At 28.7% G+C, this 17,477-nt stretch overlaps 1 protein-coding gene across 9 annotated transcripts in view; it reads right to left on the reverse strand.

Annotated features, from left to right (window-relative positions):
- Nucleotides 1-16,705, reverse strand: part of LOC117207336 (syntaxin-binding protein 5) — a 72,665-nt gene extending 55,960 nt beyond the window's left edge. For 4 of the 9 annotated variants that reach the window (XM_033447436.1, XM_033447433.1, XM_033447434.1 and 1 more), the window contains exons 1-3: nt 16,092-16,705; nt 2,382-2,479; nt 138-320 (exon numbers count right to left, since the gene is read on the reverse strand). In XM_033447436.1, the coding sequence (XP_033303327.1) occupies nt 138-320; nt 2,382-2,479; nt 16,092-16,211 (401 nt within the window). In that variant the 5' untranslated portion in view covers nt 16,212-16,705. The remainder of the gene's footprint in view (nt 1-137; nt 321-2,381; nt 2,480-16,091) is intronic. The other 5 variants (XM_033447441.1, XM_033447440.1, XM_033447439.1 and 2 more) reach the window with 2 other exon arrangements.
- Nucleotides 16,706-17,477: the final 772 nt, after the last annotated feature.

Below are 17,477 nucleotides of genomic sequence, written 5' to 3' on the forward strand. Positions count from 1 at the left end.
TTCTCGTGTATTTTATATAACAACTGAAAACGGAATAAAAGGCAAAACTAATATCGTTGGTGAACTACTAACGTATGCAATAAGAAATACATCTATACTATGAAATGAAAATCAAAAATATAAATGAAAAGACTGACCTTTCTCTTTGAAATTTGAGACTCTGCACAACCTGTGGTATTTTCTGTCGGAAATTCCATAGATGCAAAGTGTCATCTGCAGTAGCGGAAACCAATGCTCCCTCGTTGATTAAAAACTGTAATTGTACTACTGCTGTACATCCTTCGTGTCTTACATGTGCATCTACACCTGGTCGACCCAAACTATTTTATCATGTTTTAGTTAAGGAAAATCAAAAATATCCATTTTACAAGCCTTTTTAATAAATTGTAAATGTATAATAAATTGTAAATGAACAATATTTTGTATTTATCTTATAAATTATGATTAGTAGATACATTTTATAATAAAACTCAATAAAACTCAAGACTAATTAGCATAGCATACTTTTTAAAGACAGTTGGGATAATTAATATAACATAAATCTGAAACACATCTGGCAAATTTCATCGTTTCACATTGAATATTTGGTAAATTATTAACATTTAATATAATATATATAAAATAGTATGAAGAACAGATTATCTATGAAACAAATTCCTACAATAATAAATTAGAAGATTTTCTATAAAATTTAACTTAAGCCCCTCGAGTGAAACATATCAAATATTGGGAAAAGCTATATAAAGGCGATGACAATGTGTACAATGCACAAATACAAATAGTACAAATGTAGGAGATAAAGACTCGTGGGACTAGGGAAGAACACGTTTCCCCTTCAACCTACTAATCAGCGAAAATGAACTAACTCGTCACTCGGGTTTGCCAATCTCTTGAACATGATAATTTTCGTATTTTGAAATCCCCTGCCTTTCTGTGTGCCGCTCCATTTCTATAAAAAGTAAATTACATCATACTTACATTTGCAAAAACTAAGACCGATTAAATAATCATTAATTTGTCGTTAATAATTACAATTCCGTAATTGTACAAACTTCTACAAGATAACTCAATTAATAAGTTAATTAACAGAAATAAACGAAATATATTGTAAATAAATGAAGTTATTCTCTGTATCTCTACATCATATCACTTCTAGCACACCATGCAATCATTGATTTTCTGCATTCTTCATACATGCACAATCGATTCTTTGTAGAAAGCGTTCAAAGATTTTATTGAGCAATAAAGCGCACCGTCAGATGAAAGTAGTTACTTTGTAGCAACTGCCTGTCTCGATAGCAACTAGGAAGCTTATCGAGCTGTGATGAGCATTCACTACATGGTAAATCTTTAGTCAGAATAGACCAATAAAAGCACCCACGTGAAAGAACACATGGTTGACGAACCATAAACCAACTGTACGGAGTAATTAATCCAATCAAATTGGATAACTTCACTCGATATGATTCTTTAACAATCTTATAGACATCTTAATAAATCACTAGAAACGTAAATGTAAGAGTTAATCAAACGACAAGATAATTTTCACAGAAAGAGATTCAAATGTCTCTTAATCATTTTGCCGTATGGATATCCCTTTTGCTATTTTCAAAATACATACGTAATACCTTAGTACTGTATGCCTTAGTACTATGTATACCTTAGTACTCTATGTTAATAGAGACATACCTATCCAAATTACAACTTCAACGTATTATGTCTGATTATGTTACGGAAAGATCCTTCACTACTTATATTTGATAATCTTCCGTTGTATTAAGGCTTTTTTATATGTACTTTATAATACAATTTAAATAATGTTAAGAAACGCGCTATTTTTTTAAATATGTAAATATTTAACTTGCTGTTTACATTATAAAACACAATAAATGCCATTTATCTTGAAGAAAGTTTTAAATAATACATTTAGTACATTTACTAAACAAGAATACCATAATGCAATAAAAGTATATAGTTTTGTGAAAAGAAATTTTATAAGAACATAAAAGCGAGTTATTTTTATTCTAAAATTCAAAAGTTACTCTTTGCATTTTATAACAGATACCATTTGACCATGTATATTGTATATCGTAAGATAGAAAATTTTAATTTAGCATTTGTCACTGATAGTATATGTTTCCTTTTTTAAACTCTTTCAAAGTTATTTTCAGAATAATTTATCGTAATCTTTGTAATTATCTATTATTAATATGGTCTGTTTTATAATTAATCTTCTATTTGGTCTTGTTAGGAATTTAATCATGTAGAAAGCTATACCTGATCGGGTCGTATACATTTTGTTATTACACTAGTAGATACTCCTCTCTTCTTTTCCTTTTACCTAGTTAAATTGATCATATTAAAACATTATGAAAGGATACATCCTAAGAGATCCAGATTTAGTGCCAATAGCAAGAAGTCTTTGAACTGGATCGAATGCCACTGCTGTCGGCTGATGTGGAAAGCCATGTCTGAATGTCTGAAACATAAAGGCATTTGTTTCAATTCATGTTTCCTGCTTTAGTCAACTGAAAGTCTATTCAACCCCACCAAGGGCTGCAGAACGATATAAGATAAAAGATAGCATTGTTTCTCTAGTCTCCAATGTATATATTTAACTTAGACTATACAAATATTCATACTATAATTTCAATACTGTTAATTCTGCATTTCATTTGTTTTTCATATCGACTATGTACTTTCAACGAATCTAACATTTAGTTTAAACCATTAGGACGTCTATATGATCAGTTACAAAAAAATTCGAACACTGTACAATTTTAAATTTCTCAGCTATACATTTTCAATAAATGTACAAGGATCAATAAAAATATATTACATTATGTTACATTACACTATATAGATAACAGTGAAAAACTTATGAGTTATTATTTATTGTCATTCAAATATTAAAAGAAATACTAAAAAAAAGCGAAGTTTATGTCACAAAAATTTCAGACACAAGATATACTGCCAGTGTTTATATTCAAGGTTTGTAAACAATGCTTCGTTCAACTCTGAACACGTCGGATTGCAAGTGTGCACTAACTTTGTTACCAATTTGTTCAGAATGAGCCGCAATAACCGATATACAAGTTTTGAAATACGATAATTAGTAATATTTCGCTACGAAAAGTATGGTAAAGAATGATTTAAAAAGCATTTGGAAGAAGAATAGAAACAAATCAGTAATGATTATTTAAAAAATACCTTATTTCCAGTATACTAAAACGTTTGCATCATGTCAATGGTGTCACCATGACAAATATTCGTGAATAATCATTATTAGTTTTATGTGTTTAATTGTTCAGTTCTATGTATATAATTAACATTAGTATCCGAAACTTCTTGACATAAAATATTAAGATTCATTCTTCTTCACTGTTTCTTTTAATATTTAGACAACAATAAGTAATAATTCAAAAGCGCTTTTCTACTGTTATCTATATAGAATAGTGTAATATAATGTAGTACATTTTTGTTGTTCCTTGTATATTTATTGAAAATATAGAGCTTAAAAATTAAAATTGTACAATGTCTGAGTCTTTTGTAATCCTTTTGTAACCGTAGTATTTCAAATTAATATTTTATAATTATAGATATAAGTTATAATATTTCAATTTTGATATAGTGTTTCTTTATATATGTACGTACAATGTAAAATTACCATGACAGAGTTATACCTAGTATGTGTGTAGCTGTGTGAATACAAAAGAGTACTTGTACAGAGTTTTGGGAAGGTATACAAAAGGTTTTGCAAAAAGAGAGTCTGATATTTTGTATAAATTTATACATTTCTTGAAAGTAATAAAACATAGCTAATCATCATAGATCCACATACTTTTTTAGATATATACTCCTTCGATGTTTCATATTCGTATTAAATAACATTTTATTTGTAAGTTTACCACAATATGCATCACTCACGATGTATAATATGCATCACAGACAAAACTCTTTGAGTATCCATAATCCACAGTAAAAAATTCAAAAGAATCAAATCTGGTAATCGAAATCGTCATTCTGTTGAACCTCTTCCTACCATCTATATATTATCAATTATCTGATTTAAATATTGTCAGATTGACATGTGTGTCGAATCTGAAATTTGATGTAATATCGAAAGGATTAATTTTAGAACCGATGTTGATTAGATATTTTTAATTCCCCTCGATGAGTACCTACGATAAGCTTTCAAAGTCTTCTTTTATAACATTCTGTACGAAGATTTAGACTGATAGGTACGAGATTATGTTGTGTTAGCGAATCACGATTTCCGGTCCAAGAAGTGAATAACGAAGGAAGTTGTTTTCTTAACTTTATCACTGATTCAGAGTACATACTAGTTATGCAATACCATGATACATGTATGATATGTACATATGTTTCTACATTCTGCCTCTCTTATATCGTACACCTTATATCTATCTCTATATCTATATCTCTAAATATATTTATTTACATATATTAATTTTTTATTTATTTATGTAGTATATTTACAACAAGAAATTCGATCGATTCACCAAGAAAAAAATTCGTTTTTCTTCTTTTTAAATACAAAGACAGCCTAGGAATATCCTTCAGAACATACTCATTAGAATCAAATCAACTTCCCACAGAGAGTTTTAATTTCTTTACAAAATGTTGTTCGTTAGTATTGGAATTGCTTCTTTCAGATGTTTCTGTCCTGTATACATTCGCCAATAGATTATCGATTATTGCTTTTATAATCATATACACATATTTTCGTCATTATTGTACTGCATTATTCTCGCAATTATACTGAGGAATGTATACATAATAACATTAAAAACCTCATGGAAAAACACATTCTTAGGAAATATGTAATAAAAATCTGTGACTAAATTGTATTTCATTTTCCTAATACACTTTAGAACATAATTTCCTTTAATCCATTTTGAAAAAAGGTATCTTTGTAATGTTTCAAATTTACTCTGTAAAATGTCGAAAATACAAAAGAAATGAATACCGAGAATTAACGCTGAAGGTAGAAAATAAGAACTGTAGACAGTTTAATTGCCCGAAATTATCAACAGATATTGTCGTAGCTATGTAAATATAATTATCAATATCTGTAAATATAATTACAATTTTTAATATCTAATAATTGACGAGCAATGACGTATGCGGCTAATGGACAGAAGTGACGATTAGATTGAAATTTGAAACTCTCTTAAACTTAAGAACCTATCGAACAGCGAATCGTAAGTACAGGGTGAACTAAAACTAAGAATAGGATTTAAAACATAAATAATTGTCTTATTTTATAACATGTTTGTACGATATTGCTAAATATTTAAAGCTTATAATAGTATGGAGTTTATGTATGAGAGTTAATAATATTTTTTATATACCCTCTGTTTACTGTCTAACAATGTCAGGTTCTTTCGATAGCATGTTTCATAACAATGTTTAATGTTTGAGTATTATATAATGTTCTAATATTCCAGTCTCTGCAAGAATGTTTTCCTTGAGCTCTTCAAGTGTACATGGTCTATTCACATGTACCTATTCCTTTAGATAGTCCCACAGAAAGTAATGGAAAGCCGAAAGATCGGGCGAACGTGACGGCCGATAATGGACTTATCACTTTGATACTAAAAGTCTACTATTTTTATGCGTTGCTTCTCAGTGTAACTCATCATGATAAATCTCCTAAATCTCAGTTGTAACATATACGAACCTGTAACATGAAATCAAAAGAAGAATGAAGTTATTCTTTTCTCAAATCCTACTCTGAACTTTGGCCTACCCTGTAGAATAAGTAAGTACAAACTGGTACCAATACAACGCAACCCTTGTCCGTCACGACGCGACGATGTTCCCCGTCAAATTAATGAAAAGCAATTGATTATTGAAATGATATGTGGTTATAAACGTGTAAAAATGATCGTGAGTTAATCGGATTAAAGATAATCACGAACTTAATATCATCGAATTGACATCAGGCAGTCGAACCAAAGAATTCGTATTTGATAAAAACTATTTGAATATTGAATTACTAAGTTTGTAATTTCGATTTCTATTTATATTTTTTAGATAGGCGCAGCAAGAACAGATTTTGATATAGTAAATTCCCAGGGCAGAGAGTGAAGAGTAATGATTGGTTGGTCTAGTTCTAAAGGAACCCCCTACAAAAATAGCGAAGATAAAACGACTCAGTGTACAAGTGTGCATTCGCGATGAGCACTAAAAATGGGAACAAGTCTTTGAATTTCGGACAGCCTGGCTGTAATTAGGGTGCACGATGCTCTATTGTACAGAAAATTAAGATAAAGACTTCGCAGAATGTTTGGATGGCCGCAGGATAAGATGTTTCAAATTAAATGCTTGCCATCCGTGTTATCAGTAGCTTAATTTGTTGCTACGTCTGAATATTATCAAAAATTGTTTAGAAGATATAAGTTCATTATAAAAAAGATTTTGACTGTCCGAAAGAAGTATAGATTCTAATTATGAAAGTCTTTGAATAGAAAAATGTAATTGATGCTGATTTAATTACGGTCTAGTAAATTTTGTATAATATATGAAAATTTCAACTTAAATCTTATTTTATGTTTATTATCTAACAAATTGGATAAAGCGAAATAGACTAGTATATAAAAATCTTGAAATTTATTCACTTAAATCCTATATCTTTTTAAGCATTCCGTGCTTTCAGTTCAAATTTGTTACATCAGATATACGTACATATAAGCCGTAAAATAAAGTTGAATAATTCAATTATTTTTATTAAAATATTTTGTATAAATGGCATGAATCATTGCAAACATACCGATATAAATAATAGATATTTTCACCGCAGAAATCTGAAATTATCTACAATTGTATGTAGAAATGTATAACTCCATATAATTTCAATTTTATTTTTAATACATTTTCAATGCTTTCCATACAATTGTTAAAATACCTACTATTGGCTTAATACAAAACTCAAACAATATATAAGAGTTTATGGATGTTACTTTGTAATTGATTCCTTTAAAAAATGAAATAAAAGAACTATCCGTTATACGGATAAGAAACAAATTTGGGACAAAGTAGAGTTAGGATTAATCTGACGCCCTAAAAGACAGATATACGTTAAAATCGATTCTGATGCAGCACTACTGCCTTTCCACTGGTCATGAAAACTGCCCTCGTTCCATTTCAACGGAATGGAGAAGTAGGTTAAAATACAGCAATACGAAACTTATGAACACCCGCCATCCTTTATATCCGATTTTAACTTTCCGGAGGTGGTCTCTGGTCAATTTCCGACAGTTCGCGTGTTACAATCTTGCGAGCACATAGACATCGAACCTTAGCATCCAATGTACCCATATAAATTGGCATTCTATAGAATTATCAAGGCGTTATCAACCCAAAAGAAAAAAGATAAGTTTCGAAACTATGTTTCCTTGAAAATCGCACCTGCAAAATAATAGAAAGTTCAAAAGTTAAGAAGAAATAAAAATAAAATTTTATTGGTATAATATATCAATATATGTAATATTGAATTAATATTGAACTAGCTAACATATGAACGCAGCATTGCTTCGAAAAACAAACTTACTACATACTATTACAGCAATAGTAACGTATCGTTAACGATCAGTTCAGTTACATATTTAATTATTAGATGATTAATTATTAAATTTAGTAAAATCCATAATACAAGATTTGAAATTGGTTATCATTTTATATGTATACAATATGGCACGATAATTCATATTTGATATAGGTAACTTAAATTTAGATGTAATAGGATTTATTATTCTGAAAACTGTGCTCATTTTTTATGTATTTCTATCATATTTGAAGGGATGTAGGAAAATTGAGGACCATAACAGGAATTGAACGCACAATATCTCACAGATATACTACAAATAATATAAACTATCCAGTCACCTGCCTTAAGGCCTAAATAATTTTTCCATAGTCCCTATTATGTTGAGACAAACTAAATCTCGCAACAATTATTTACATAATGTAATATCATATACTACCATTTTAAAGAAGAACAAGAAAGCAGATTATCGTATTAAACTAATACAATAGTTTCATCTGTCGATTGTTTTTTGTTATTATCTTATATTATTTATATTATATTAACGATCTTACTAAGAACATTTTCTGTAATCAGAGGTCATTAATTGAACATTTGAGAGTTATAAAGCAGGTAGACATTCAATTCGTGCAGCAAATTGTGTGCCTTACATTTTATATACTCCTGGATCATAAAAGTACTTCTAATGAATGAACCATTGATTTAAAGATCTATATGTATTCTTGTGTAAGAAACTTGTTGATATTTTTATCGACAAAAGTATATATACTGCACTCATTAAAATTTCCGGCAGATATTTGATACATAACAATGAAGTGTGATAATTCTATATAAAAATAACAGAACTTCAAACACGAAACGTGTTACACATAATATGTTACACATTCATCATACTTTTATTGATCTGCTTTTAAATGTAATATTACTTTTTAAGCACTTTGATATGCTAAGCAAAGTGAGTCACGTAATTGAGAAGTTAAAAAAAGCAATATACTACTAAGAAAATATATCTTATAAGTGTCTTTATTTACTGATAGAATAATACTGATTAAATTATAAGACATAAATTATAAATTTTCTTTGGTTAAATTATAAGACATTTAAATTACATATTTAAATAGCAAGCTGTAAGTATTTCATAAACTGTTCAATTTTCGATATTTTGATACTTTTGTAGGGCATTCATACAGAAATGCATAGAAATTAATTAAAAATTCTGGTTTCTAAGGTCTTATGTTACTTTGAAACACACCATAATTTTGCATTTCACCATCGCATAAAGTTGCATTTTTGTAATAATTTATACATTACTGTGAAGACTTGTACGAGATAATTTCTCAGTAAGGGACACAGTACAATATGCATTTCTTAACGACACGATATTCTTATATCAACATGAATTACAATAGTCATGATATACATATAAATTAAGATAAATTTTATTCATAAATGGCCATGAATTATTTTTCCAATTTTTCTGTTCCACCTTCCTCTTCCTAGAATAGCACCAATGAATAAAAACCTAATCTGCATAGAATTTCCATGGTTTATTAGAAATCGAGATAGATTTCCCGATTGTGTTGCATGTATATACTCAACTCAATTTAAATAGTTCAAATTTTGCTGTAGTATTCTACGGAACGATGAAAAACAGGTAGAAATTAATTTTATAAAGCCTACCAATCATGTTATGTACCTGTCCAAGGTTAAATATTTTCCGCGTAAATACGTTATGCAGTAACGTAGCTGTAATTCGTATTCCATAGGGACTGTATTTCAAAGTCTATTTGGAACATGCTTTTGTGTTTCATGTCACATATTTTGTCATAAGGTATGTATTTTAAGATATAGCAAAGAAATACTTCTCTATTTTATAAGAAATGTATTTTATAATATGTAATACATACATACCTATAAGTAATACTTGTGAATTGCACCGAAATACTTCAATTTGTCATGGACATTTCATGGACAAAGAATACGTTTGACGATGGTTGGTGTTTTTCCGCAGAGGAATGTATCGAGTCATTCATTGCCAATCAAATTTAACAAAATATGGCTTCCAAGAGGTGTCGCTACTCTAAATATTTCGCTTTTTGTTAAACGGCATCCGCAGCCATTTCAGGGATATTCTAAAACTCTTATAATCTTATAATGCTCATTAATTCTACTAATTATAAGTGACTATAATTAGTCCTATCGCGTTCTGCGGTCGCAATATCTCTGAAATTAATTTTTGGTTTTTCTTTGTTTTCAAACTAAAAAAAAAATGTGCAATCGTAAAAAGTAAAATTTATTCTGTATAATTATATAAGTAAAAAAAACAGTTTACTTTTATGTTAAATATCGTACGTTTGATAAATTACGATTGTGTGGTTTAGGAATTCTAAGTTGGTTGGTCGAAAAATTGAAGAGAATTTCAGAAAAGCTTCACCAGAAAATCTTAGAAAAATACAATAATGGACTAAATTCATACGATATTATTAACTGCAGATCCCGTTATAGCACAGTATAGGAAAAAATTATAATAAAGAAAGCAAGTAACGACATAAATATTGCAGCCCTTAATAAAATCAGAAGGTCTGAATTAGACCGAAAGATGAATTTCTTCATACTTTTGACAATGAATCGATTATAAGTTATTTATTCATATTCAATATTATATATGAAATACGAAATAATATATCAATATATGAAATTTCTTTTAATAAACTATTATATGCACATTTCCTTCAGACTTGTTATCTATGGCACGACTCGTGTAACGATTACGCTTATATTTTATGTTTAATTATAAATCACTTAAAATATTTTGTTTAATTAACAAGAGCAAATTAATCTTTTTATAGAAGTATTATTATTATCCAAACTTGATTGCAAAGATATTAACCGATGAATGCAATGAAATTTCTCATCTAAAAGCTTCTCTAACTAGATTAATCCATATAAGATGATTCTATCATATCGTACAATGCAGAGAAACAAGCTGTATCACGTAATTGGCATTTCTTGACGGCTATTGCTTACTCATCTATTTAGATGTCACAGTGCCCGCAAGACTGCCCGCGAATATTTAGACTATCACTACGTGACTGCTCGCTATTCTGTGCAATTGTTATGTAATTGAAATACAAAATTGCTTTTACTTTTTTCACTCATTGTAACTCGGTTCAGAAAAAATATTATCAGTTCAAAAGTATAGTCAGTAAATAGCGAAGTAAGTGATAAAAAATCTTTTACAAAATTTCATAATAGATACTGCGCATAAATATGAACTATATATCATAAATATTTCAGAAATAACGTTGTTTATACATTGTTAATACAGGCGTAAATAACAAAGCATTCATTTTGAATAATAGATATCATGTGAAATCACATAAATAAAACAATAGTTATATTTTTAAACACCTTCAAATCTAATAATATTCATCAACAGTGCAGTTTATATCTAAGACAGCTAAAAGAGTATAGTAAAGACACGATTCTCATAAGAGAAACAAAGGCGAAGACCAAAGATATACCAAAGATATATTTAATGTGTAAGACTGGTCAACATAACGTATGAACCACTTTTAGCAGTAAAGTGCAACATCAAAACTATTAAAAAACCTAAGATTCATGTACACTTATATCCTACTTGACTTTGTTTTGAAATTGTTACCAATTTTGTACTGCAGTAACATGGAGTTGCTTATCTACAAGGAAGTGCACATTTAAAATAATTAGTGTAGACCTAAATAAAAGCTTTTAGTCGTCATGTTATAATACCACTATTAAATTAAGTAATTTTTAATAAATCATAGAAAAAGTAATTTCTTTTAAATCTAATAATTGAATCAAATAATAAATTTTGATATAATTATAATTCCGTTAATCTAACACATAGCCTCCCCATGTCTAAAGTCTTTCAATCTTGTAAAAATTCAAATAATTATGTAGCATTGTATACAATTTAGTAGATTTAGCAGTGGAATCTTGATTTATTATTAAACATTACTATTGTACCTATAAAAATATAATAACTCGAGGACACAAGATAAATAAACGTTCCATCCCCAAATTTCTACTTTGTTTATTCATGAATAAGATCTGACATTGTAGCAAATTTAAAAATTTCTCTATATTCAAATTTTCGTAAAAAAACCAATTGCCTAATATAATTTTGAAATATCTCATTATCTATAATTATCTAAAATGTAAATTTTTATCTACCGTGAAATATAAGGATGTTAATTTAATAACATAATATTCTATTTTTCTCATTAATTGTATTAATAAAATAATATTTTACTAAATTAACATCGTAATGTAAGGCATTATTATGTGCACTGTGAGAATAAAGTTACGATAGATCTACTATCTATATCATACCACAAATGTTATAGAAGCTTATTATACAATTTAAAAAATACAGTCTATTCACCGACATATATGAGAATCATAATGATCATATATGTATGTAACTATTTGAAACAATTTAAAGGACGTTTTAAAAAAAGACCTTCTTCTGAAACTATGTTAAAATCATTAGAACGTGTCGTTAAAATTTCTGAAATATATTTTCTCATCAACTCATAATTCTATATTTGTTTACAGAAGTCATACGGCTTTTAAATGTAAATCTTTATTTTAATAAAAAAATATCTTAACATTACACTTTCAATTAGTAACAGCAATTCCGACATGTAACATATGGTACATATGTAGAATTAATATATGTATGAACTTCTAAATTCATTTTCTTGCTTTCAAACCAAGCTTTTAAAAATACATACGCACTTTCGTGGGCAATATTGGAAAGTTTAAGAACCAAGCAATTAAGCTTACAGAATAGTGTATTGAATATTTTATATACTTTTGTGACAAAAGAAACCTACTTAACTGTTGAAAATCAATGGATTTATTCAATAATCTCTATTTATCATATCACCGCAGATTCAATAACTAAACAACGAACCATATGACTTATAATTGTATTTTTAAACATATATAATTACATATACGACCGATACGTAGGTAGATATATATGTAATGTATTGTTGCAAAATATTAATTTACAGATTTGACCGAGATAAAAGAGATATTAGGATTAGGGAATGAAATGTGAAAGTATTTCGATTGTCCATCTTACGTAGTGACAATAAAATATGATTAAGAGACTGGTAACTTGTAGTGTTGAACAATTTGAAACATTGAAGTAAGAAATATTGAGAATAAGCGAAGAAATACAAGTAAGGGAAGATTCAAAGAGGCTTACTGAAATGATTGTAACGGGAGATGATATCGAGGGAACGTTAATCAAAATCAAGAACATGGTAAAATCGAAGAAGGAAACAAAAATCGAAGAGATCGACATAATGAAGCTACGACAGCTTCACGAAGAACTGAAGGAATTGAAATTAAATACAATAAACGAAAAGAAAGAACTAAGGAAAGATTGAAGAATTATGTACAGAGGGAATTGGTAAAAAAGAGAGAAGATGGCATCACGCAACAAGTATTCTTGTATTTTTCCATTTTGTATCATCACTTTATTTTATTAGACATTATTTTATTGTTGCGTAAAAGACATTCCTGATCCCTCATTCAAAATCCCATTATATTACATATATTGATGTTATATCGTATTGTATCGATACATGATTATATGTATAATATTCTATTATGTTCAACGCCTCCTACTGAATTTTCATCTTACCAATGAACAGTTTATGTAGGTGACACGATTGTTTTTAAAGGCAGATAAACCGATATGCATGACGTAAAGGAATTCGTTTCGATACTGTTATCGACGCAGCGCATTGAATCTCGACCTGCACATGCTTCCATTAAAAGTAACCTCCTTTATACGTGTATGTGCATTTTGCAACATTTGTTGCGCTAGTTTAAACATCACTTTACTTCTTGAAGCATGAAATAAAGAAAACGATTTGCGGATTCGTATTAAAACTCAGGCACCGATGAAAATACCAGAAAAGAATGAAATATGTAGCAAAACACAAGCAGATCGCATTTATTTTGATTTAACGACAAACCGTATATTGATTTCCTTTGCTGAACGAAAGCCATAAAGCACCACGACGACAGGAAGCATTTATGGTTTGGCCATGCTTCCCACTTTGAAGAATTTTATTCAATACAAGAAACAATAACAAAAAAGCTGTAGAAATTTGCGAAAAACGTAATTCTTTCTTACACTGAAAAGGAATATATTAATCACTAAGCATGCCAACGTTTTAAATATTCTTCCATACTTTACAGCAGACGATAATTCACATATTTACTTAGATATGTTTTCTATCTTTTAGAATTCTTTTCCATACATGAAAATGACATTTTTTTAAACATTAATACAATAAAATATATTAGATTGTTCTTTTCATCATAAAAGGAATCAACTAGGAACTATGAAAATGTAAGTCTGAAAATAACAATTGTACATTTATTCTTAACCTATCTATATTCTTTGGGTATTTCTCTATTGGTTAAAATGTTCTTGAAAAGGGTATGAGAAAATCGTTATTAACGCGCGCAATTTTTAATTCTAATTTTATGCTCCTGTCTTTCTTAAATCATTATAAGAGTACATATCTTTGTTTGTTGAAATGAAAGCAAAATTAGAATATATAATTCGAAGACCGTAGCAAGATTAATCATATCGTATAAGGAAATTTATATAGTATATGTAAGCGTAATTCTGTCTCTATCTACATAATCAGTTGGGCGTTTCTGTCGTCTCGTATAAAAACAAACTTGAATACATTAATCCAATGTTTCACGATTGATTACTTTTTATATATGAATTTATTGTAAACAAAAAAATGTTAAAAATTCCATCCTTTTAATAATAATCCTATGGAAACTATAATACGTGATAAATGGTTTATACGATGATAATTAATTTCACTTTCCACGAGTACTGGACAACACAACTTTTTTTACTGAATAATTATATTTATCTATATCTTAATAACTTGAATTTCATGCTCAAAGAAGCACATCTTATTTATTATTTTTATTATTTAATACGATGACAATACTAACAAATGATCTTCAAGAGATCTTGAAGACATAAGCATCAATGCTACTGAATAAAATTATTGCAAATCTATAATATTCAATCTCTCTCTCTCTCTCTCTCTCTCTCTCTCTCTCTCTCTCTCTCCCCCCCTCTCTCTCCAGATTAAGATGCCAGATGATATAAATGCTATAATATAATACTAGTATAATAAAGTCAAAAAGCATCATTATATCCGTTTGGCAATTTCTCTTAAGTCACCTTCCACTTTTCTTTAAAAAGTTATATTTATTCGCACTATTAACAATTTTGAAATCAATATTCATATTTAACTACGTCACGTTGATATGCAACCCACCAATGTTACTCTGATAATGTATTACATGTACTTAGGATAAACTATCGCTAGATATGTATCGTGCAAGTGCATATCGTCACTTCTTTTGCATGGTGTAATCCTTTCTTACTTAGAACGTTAAGGTATTATAATCGATTAAAATCCCAAATGTATCTGTTGAATAAATATGCAATTATAAATATTCCGAAAAGATTAAAGATCACATTGTTCTTTTGAATTATTTGTAATTCGATTTGTATTGAAAATTCATAATAATCAATTTCTTAACTCCTACTAACTGATAATCGTAATTATAAACGAATCGAAATTTTTTATTTTGAAAAAGTTTTAGTACTTTAAGATAGTGCAAAGAATGTATCTTATACACGTCTACATTATTTTCCTTTCCTCATTTCTTTATTATAAAGTTCTAATTGATAGAACCTTATCATAATTCATATTATATCATAATTTACAAAAAAATTCACGTTATTTCTAAACCAGAAATACTTTTGTACTTATTAGTATTTCATATATATATATACTTATATATGTCCATACATACGTATACACTAGACTTTATTCCTTTATAACCTGTATTCAATGCTATTCATCGAAATTACACGCATTAAAGAATATGGTAATAAACAGAACTTAGCAACAAATACATTCAGCTATTTTGCATCTATTTAAATTTGTAACTGTATATTTGCTTAAAAGTAATATATTACAATAAAGATAATAATAATATTAGTAACTTCAGGAACACAATATAATATGTATGGTCGTTTTTAATTCAAGATTATTTTTACGATATTTTGATTCTACATTTATATTACTAATAGTGGTGATATCATAGTATATATTGTACAACATATATCCACTATGATAACATTAGTGATATTATACTGACATATTAATTTCATAGTTAGAAAAATGGCTATAGTTGTCAAATAAAAAGTCAAACGATAAAAAACGTAGTATGCAATAAATGCTTCTAAATTGGGTCATTCCACTTATAAACCGAAAACAGCTTTTAGAAAAAGATAATACTATATATTCAAAATAACATAGCATATTTTAATCTATTTTAACGCTAGTACATGTAATTTGAAATAGATGTGTAACTTATAAGTTAATAGTTATAGTATATCGCTACTGACCTTCTTTACTTGAAAATGTTCTGGCCGTAAATTTTCGACGATTTCCTGATCAGGTTTGACGGGTTGCGGTACCGATGATCGGAACCCGTCGAGCACGCCTTTAATTGTAAACTTCTTCATTACGAACCGAAGATAACACCTAAAGGATCACATGTGCAGCAGCAACACAAATTCAAGTCTTCCTAAAGTTCCAAGTCAAAATACGTAATTTTGAGAAAATGGAATTAACAAGAAAATTCGAAATTTCTTATGACAAAAATTTTCAATATGTTCTATTTAAAAGTTCCTTTTTCCGTGAAAAACTAACGATGACATCTTTGCGGATGAATGGAAAGTAACACTCATCGATATTTCGAGTCTTACGGGACCTCTTCTACATTTTGACAGAATAACGATAACGTCGGAGAGGCACTTCAGCACATTTCGAGATCGTAGTACTTTGTGTAAATATAGACGCACACGTTACCGTAACCGTTTGTCGGCGCGTTTTTACAAATGCTGCGTGACCAGAATTGTTTTCGTAGTTAACAGCAATGCAGTGTTGTTTAATCGTGTCAGGATCAATAACTGGCAACAGGCTCATGTGGATTCTTGCATGACCGCGAACCTACCCTGTGCGCAATCGTGAACAAACCTTTATGGCAAGTTTTTATGTCAAGTTCGTATCATCATAAAGGTAGTCCAAAGTGTGGTACAACAATAGATAGTTACTCTCGGCATATTGATCTGTGTAAATTAACTATTAATAGCAACTTATAAATCTGAGTTATCAACAATAAGTTAAATTTCGATTTATAGTTATAAGTTTCACATTTGACTATTTAGTTATAAATTAAAGCGTTTAACGAAATTGTATTTTAGAATACTGGATATAAAATTAATTAAATAAATGTCAGCGAAATTTGTTTGTAAGATTCATTAATTTTAAGCTAATAAAGGTTTTACATGCATTCTTCCAATATATGTATCAATCGTAAATTCATTTCAATTGGATGATAATTCTTAGGTAGTTTATGCGATGACAAATAAGCACTTGTATAAATATATATGAATAATAATTAAACAGTATCATCTATATAAGAAAAATAAACAATTTCTTTCTCATTTTTAAATTATTTATTTTTAAATATTTCTATGTACAATACGCTGAATAAAGTAAATTAAAATCATAGTCATAAATTCTAAATGGCTCTTGATGCTACCAACTTTATGAATAACCTAGTGCTTTTTCTAGTACTTTTACAAAGTATATCTATATTATATCTGATTATATTTATATTTACAAAATATATCTATAGCCTGCCCAACGAGATGAGACAATAAACGTAAATAAAACGTGATTATTACGACTGCAACTATTGATTGTCGACTAGTGAAACTCAAGTG

Source organism: Bombus bifarius, unplaced genomic scaffold (assembly GCF_011952205.1).
Source record: "Bombus bifarius isolate JDL3187 unplaced genomic scaffold, Bbif_JDL3187 scf7180000008026, whole genome shotgun sequence".
Classification (NCBI taxonomy): domain Eukaryota; kingdom Metazoa; phylum Arthropoda; class Insecta; order Hymenoptera; family Apidae; genus Bombus; species Bombus bifarius.